This window comes from Apis dorsata, unplaced genomic scaffold (assembly GCF_000469605.1).
Source record: "Apis dorsata unplaced genomic scaffold, Apis dorsata 1.3 scaffold_99, whole genome shotgun sequence".
Lineage (NCBI taxonomy): Eukaryota > Metazoa > Arthropoda > Insecta > Hymenoptera > Apidae > Apis > Apis dorsata.
The window spans coordinates 549,304-556,439 of NW_006263397.1; the positions used below are offsets into that span (position 1 = coordinate 549,304).

Below are 7,136 nucleotides of genomic sequence, written 5' to 3' on the forward strand. Positions count from 1 at the left end.
TATTTTATTATCTTCTTCTCCTGTTAATATGAGACTTACATCAATTTAAGAATGTCGAACACAAGATGAAATTCACGTCTCGGTCATTCAGAAATGATATATATATTATATCTTATAAGCATATAATTTTTTATTTTTGAATTTCTCTCATCACGTATTCTCATTTTCTTCATCGCATTAACATCAATAGTTTGGAAATAATATACGCAAGTAGCATTTGTAATACTGATACGCTTGAACAGATATAAACCTGTTCCACATTGTCTATTGTTACCATTTATTTATTAAGTACCGGAGACTGTTTGTACTAGAACTTGAAATAAAGGATAGCTATTTTCGAGTAAAATTAATTTAAAATTAATTTAAAATATTACATAATCAACCTATTTGTTTTATTATTTATTATAAATCGAATAAATAAAGTTATCCTTTATTTAAAGTATATTTTCCAAGCTGAGTAAGTGGGTGACATTATTTATTATTAAGATTTTAATTTATCTTTCCTTCTTTGGTCTTTTCCAGACAGATACGTCTTTAAAATGTCTGTATAATGTGTTGTCCTAAAAATTTTTTTAAAAAATCTTTTTAAAAAAAACAAATTTCCAATCCTAAAATCATCGTTATTAATTTACAAAAATAATTATTTACAAATCTTTAATCTTTCGAGATTCATAATGCTTTCATAATATTTTATATCAGACATTTTTAAGACGTTTAAATTAGATCATTTTTAAGATATTTCAAATATAAAATGATTGTAAAATGGACATCTTTAAGACATTCGTGTACCATGTAAACACGTATACAGTGCACGATTATATTTCTAATTATTTTTTTTCTTCTCATACTTATATTTTGTACGTTAAATGAAAAATTTATTAAGAAGCTATTCCTCTCGATATAATTTACTTTTTACAAGATGTGACTCTTCCACTTCTTTGCTCATTCTTTCAAGTTTTTCTATATAATTATGATCGAATATTATTACATATTTTGTAATAATAAATTATTCGTTATAAATGATCTGATTCGAAAGCTGCGTTCGCAATGCCGTTCATCGTAGGAACTTCCGGTTTTTTCTCGCTAACAACTTGCCATTTTGCAATCTTCGAATCGTTCTCCTCTTCCTTGCTCTTCACTTTTTTCTCTTCCTCCAGTAATTGACGATCTTTTTTATGCTCGGTGTACAGCCAACTATTCATAAAAAAAAAATATAAATAATTAGTAAACAGCATTGAATTAATAAAAAAGAAAATTATTGAAAAATTATTTATTTATTTATTCTTTATTAATTTCGTTGGTTGATAGATAATAAATGATAATTAAATTTGAATATATATATAATTTAATTTATAAATTTTAATATTCTATAGTTATTTTTTTATTATTATATTCTTTATTATATTCTGTATTTATTTTTTTAGATTATTTTATATACTTAGTATATTTATATATTTAGTATATTTTATATACTTACATATATTGAACATTCTTATTATATAAAATATAGAATAAAAATTAAAGTGTAAATACTCTAAAATTATCAAGTAATTTAACCCAAATTCTTGTAAATCACTTACTACCCAATAAAAAAAGATCAAACATAAAATAGTAACCATAAAAAGTATTTACATATCATTTTATTTACTATAGAATTTATATATTAATTAATTGATATTGTTTAAACATTTTGCAAATATTATATTTTTTATTATTTAATAGTAATTTTATATGCCAAAAATTTTAATATTATGAAAATAATATTAAAATAATACTGAAATTGACAAAAAGAAGTATTAATCGAAAATAAAAATACGTGTAAATACTTTTTGTAAGTTTTATATCTTTCTTTTTCAATAATTTTTTTTTATGCTCTATAAAGTTACTTTAATATTAATTTATTCCAATGAATAAAAGAAAAAAGCTCACCAGGCTATATTCGATAGAAATAATAAAAAATATTGAAACGATGGCTATGAGACTATTGCCTCGAGTGGCGCATCGCAACCGGAAAGACTTACAAGAACGCGGCGACTGCTGGCATGGTCATACAGGCGCCAACAATAAAGAACGTTCCTGGAAATGTTTTCATGGTTGCAGCATAAATGGAACTGTACATTGGCCCGTAGATGAGTGGCATCAGAGATTCGCAGACGCCAAGCAACGAATTCACTTTTCCTGTGTAAATCAATGAAAAATAATAAAATTTCATTGTTCTTAATTTATATTATTTTCCGTCATATTGAATATCATATCTCTCATTATGTAAAATCAAATAACGTATCAACAGTATCAAGTGAAGTATCAAGAGAAATAAAATAAAAAAATGAAAAAAATGATTGTAAAAATATTTTTAAATAAACAAGCAATAGGAAAATATTTTTTGTGAAGCGAAAGAGAACTTTGTGGAAAATTGGATGGGAAATAATTATTGTCAATTTGACACGAACAATACAAATAATGAAAGATTATCTTATCTGCAAAAAATTTCTGAAAAAATATACAAAAATAAACGATTAGAGCAAAGATTGTATATCACATTTGACCAATTTAGTTTTTAATTTCTGTTCTTCGTGTAATTACTCGATCGTAATTATATGCAAGATATATCTATCGTAGAGTTAAAAATGTAGAATGATAACATTTTATAAGAAGCTTCGTTTTATAAAATTTTATCAAGTACATATGCACTCGCGCATGTTGCATAGAATACTTTAAAACAGTGATTCTCAATCTATAGTTCACAAAACATTTATTTCTTTAGAGAATCTTAGAAAATAGTTGTTTAATTATATATTCTATATAGAAATATTAAGATAATCCTTTCGTTATTTAATTCAAACCTTAGTATCATTATTTATTTCATAATAAAATCATGATAAAATCATGATAAAATCGTATTAATTTAATTACTTTATTTTTTATTTTATTTAAAAAAAAAATTATTAGTTAAAAGAACTAATAAATATTACAATTCATAGAAAATTGAAAAATGAACGTCGAACCGAATTGTATCACTTTTGAGACATATTTCTGATGATATTTAGAAATTTAGACACGAGTCAAAAGTAATCCAATTTGATCAATCAACGATTCGAGAATTAAAGAATACGATTTTTATTAAAAACGAAATTATGAATGATTTACTATGTAATATCATTTATAATTTCGTTTTTTCATTCAAATCAGTGGAATTTATTTATATTTCATTACATAATTTTATTATAATTCTAAATTTATGTTTTTAATCGCATCTATAATAGCATTATTCCGTTATGTGTATAATTTAATGTTAAATATACGTGCAATTACGTTATGTAAATCGAGCTTAAATATTTTATTAATTACGTTTGTGTATACTGTGTGTATCCTTATATTGCAATCAGGTTCACGTAACGGTATTTGTTATATGTTCTTTGAATAAAAAAAAAAAAAAAAAAAAAAAAAAAAAAAAAAAAAAGATTGGATAAATTTACATTCACTTACCGAGTTCTCCAGTCGATACAAGTTTTGATGCTATCGATCGCATTGCTATAAAAGATGTACCGTTTACTATCTCGACGATAGCCGCTGAAACGAGGCAAAAAAAAACAAATGAATTTTTTTTTCTTTTTATCTCATCAACCATTCTTTTCAATTTTGTTTCTGTTTTACGTTATACATCGTATATTTATAAAAATGAAAATATTTCTAGAGATATTGTGCGTTTAAAATAATCCATGCTAAGTTAATACATAGATATTTATTGATTGTTAATTCAATTTTTATGAACATTTACCTAAATAGATCATCCAGTCTGTTATGGCAAACGCGTAAACGAAGCCAGCTAAAATTTTACTCATGGAACTCATTATTCCAACAATGGCATCATCGATTTTTAAAATATGACTGAACACACCAACGGATATTGCAGTTCCTATAAATATAAATATATTGCACTTTTGAAATGTTATATAATTATATTATATTATATATAATTATAACAATTAGATAATATATAATATATATATATATATATATATTGAAGAGGAATCAAAGTTCAAGGATTAGAAATTATTATTTAAATATTATTTAAATAGTAATATATTTTGAATTTAAATTATCTTGATATCTGTTATTTTTCTATACTTATTATTCTATACTTAATTTGTGTATTTACATATCTTATGTTAATTTTTATGTTAAATTTATGTTAAATTTTATTATTTGTTAATTTTCATGGTGATAAAATCGTTTTTTTTATTATTTGAAATAATCAAACATTTAATAAATAAATCATAAATTTAATAATAATATATTGTCAAATAAGATTTAATAAATATTCTTATATTAAACAAAAAAATGCCCAAATCAAACTCATCTCTATTAAAAAAAATTTCTGCTGAGACAATTAGTAACAATTTTACTTGATTCGAATACTTTCTTAGCAATTTTTGTATCTTTTTGTTTCTTTCAAGGTTTCTTTACGATTACGAGATCAATGGCTTTGTTCAATAAACGCGGCCTTGTAATTATGGGTTTTCTCTATCATTTTCTGGAAAATGATTGCCGACAATTCCGCTTGGCAACAACAATTTCATTATATAATTTATTCTATAATTCATTGTTCCTTTTGTGAATGAAGTAAATAAAAAAAAAATGAGCAGCAAAATTTTTTGAAAAAAAAAAATTTATTAGAAACAACAATAGACAAACTTATTGCATGTCTATTTTAAAATCTTCTCTACTCTCAATAAAAATGAGGAACGAAAGAATTTAATGAGAAAATTTTATTTGAAAATTGTTACTCAGAAAATACTTTTATACTTTTAAAAAAATATATCTTTTTAAAAATAAAAAAAATGAGCATTCAATTTAATTTTTAACAGGAAAAGTTTCGTCTTTATAAAAAACAAGTTCACGGTTATGCACTTTGTACATGAGATTGCATTCTGATGTATAATTATAGATAACAATAAAATACAATCTCCATGTAAAATTTTATGCTCTCGTACTTCTCTATTTTTTCACGTTTTTTTTTTTTTTAATCCTAAAACATGTTCCTGCATCCTTTATAAATAATTACGTTTAATTTCGATACTAATATAAAAAGGAATTGTTATTACGAAAATTGTCCATGAAACAATTCTTCGACTACTATTTATTCGTGTAAACAATGGATAATTATATAACAATAGATAATTATCAAAATAATTGTCGATCATACAAGATTTAAAGATTTATCTAACTTACCGATTAAATTTGTCACCATGGCAAACGTGGTAAACATACTGAACATAACTTCGTTCCAATGATATCTGTATCTCATGTAAAGATACATCACCGCCATTTCACCTGTAACAACAATAAATATCCATCATAGATCTTTTAATCTTTAATCTTATTTTATATCATTTGAAATATCCCCTCCTCTCCCCCAAAAAAACAAAAACAAAAAGAAAAAAAAAGGCACGAATTTTAATTCTCTTCCAAATAAATGAAATAACAATAAGTGTATTTATTGACAATTTGAATTCCAAATAACAAGGACAACAATTTAATTTAATTTACTCTAAGCTACGGCCATCGTGCGTATTGTAACTTCGTGATCTACAATGTTCTAAATTCAATGTGGGTGGAACGATTCCGCTTGCACAGCATGAAAGATCATGGTCAAAACGTTTTTCAGAATTGGCAGCTCGTACCGCTACCTCTGGCAATGTTGCTTCATCCGTTCGCCGTATGTAATGGGCTTCGAAGTTGAAAATAACACGCGGAAGAACGCTTAACCCTTTCTTTCTACGACGAATATATCGAGATTCGAGGGAAAGAATTCTAGGAATATATAGGAAAATTCAATTTAACTTCAAAAATTCAAAAAAAGAAGCTCAAAAAAATTTTCGAAACTTTTTGCTATTTTTCAATTTTTGAAAGTTTTCTTTTACCATTGAATTGGTAATAATTCAATCTTGTTTGTGTTTAGAATTTAGATTTCGTTTTAATTGATACGATTTCACTGAATCTTTCTTCTTTAAGAAGTCTTCGAAGAATTGAAAGTTTCTTATTTTTTATGATAAATTGTATTAGAGAAATTTTCAACGCTTGTTTATTTCAATGTAATTATAATATCACAATATTCTATTAGTGGATACTAAAATTTAATAAAGGGAAAGATTTAATATCTTTTTTTTTTATTCTGTGAGAAATAATGATGATTTGAAAAAATTTATAATATTACGTGTGCAAAATTCAGCTACATCATGTAGCAACAACAATGACAAAAATCTTTATTCACTCTGTTATACATCATATTACTTTGGTATTTCGAAAATTATTTATTTTCAGAAGAAGCATTTAAAAATGCTGACTTTATCTTATCACTACAATTGAATATTCTGCAAATTGGGTAGTCATTATAACATTTATTTTTTTTTTCTTATACGTATCTTTTCCCTTGTGCATACTCCATTTTTCATAATTTGAAATTCAAATTTTTTTCCACAATCATTCAAGTTTTAAATTTTCGAATAATTTTTTAATTCTTCCATTTAAAAAAAAAAAACTTTTCATTTCTGATACATTCCACCAATTCCTCGATTTTCAAGAGTAATTCGAATAATGTTACATTATTGAATATTTACAAATTGTTGAAAAAACATAAATATATAAGAATTATTTCAATATTTCGAGTTATTAAGCTGCATTACATTAGGAATATGCACATACGTGAGCGTTACACAACAAGCATTGCGATTACTAATTGTTTCCGTCGAGTTTAGGTTATTATCACATCATTGCCTTGCTTTTCTCACGAGCATTTTTTTTCATTAAAGACAATTCCTGGATTCCTCCTTTATCGATCGATTCATCTTTCAATTTTTTTTTTTTTATGTAATTGGATGAATACGAACTTGGATCAAGCTTGAATTTATCGTTGGGAAATTTTTTTCACACGATATGATTAAACTATAATATATAACATAAACTATAATAATGAATTTATATGCAAATTGATTATTATAGTTATATTTCAATCGTTTAAAGCAAAAATAAAAACAATAATATTTCTCCCAACAATATATATATCATATATTTTAAAATTTGTTTGTTATTTTCAAAGAATTCTAATGGGATTAAAAAGAAAGGAAAAAAAAAAA

At 24.3% G+C, this 7,136-nt stretch overlaps 1 protein-coding gene across 2 annotated transcripts in view; it reads right to left on the minus strand.

Moving 5' to 3' along the window:
* Nucleotides 1-732: 732 nt before the first annotated feature.
* Nucleotides 733-7,136, minus strand: part of LOC102671352 (solute carrier family 46 member 3) — a 12,235-nt gene continuing 5,831 nt past the window's right edge. The window contains exons 2-6 of one of the 2 annotated variants that reach the window (XM_006612157.2): nucleotides 5,233-5,334; nucleotides 3,779-3,916; nucleotides 3,487-3,570; nucleotides 2,022-2,178; nucleotides 733-1,194 (exon numbers count right to left, since the gene is read on the minus strand). In XM_006612157.2, coding sequence (XP_006612220.1) covers nucleotides 1,014-1,194; nucleotides 2,022-2,178; nucleotides 3,487-3,570; nucleotides 3,779-3,916; nucleotides 5,233-5,334 — 662 coding nt within the window. In that variant the 3' untranslated portion in view covers nucleotides 733-1,013. The remainder of the gene's footprint in view (nucleotides 1,195-2,021; nucleotides 2,179-3,486; nucleotides 3,571-3,778; nucleotides 3,917-5,232; nucleotides 5,335-7,136) is intronic. The other variant, XM_031508766.1, reaches the window with a different exon arrangement.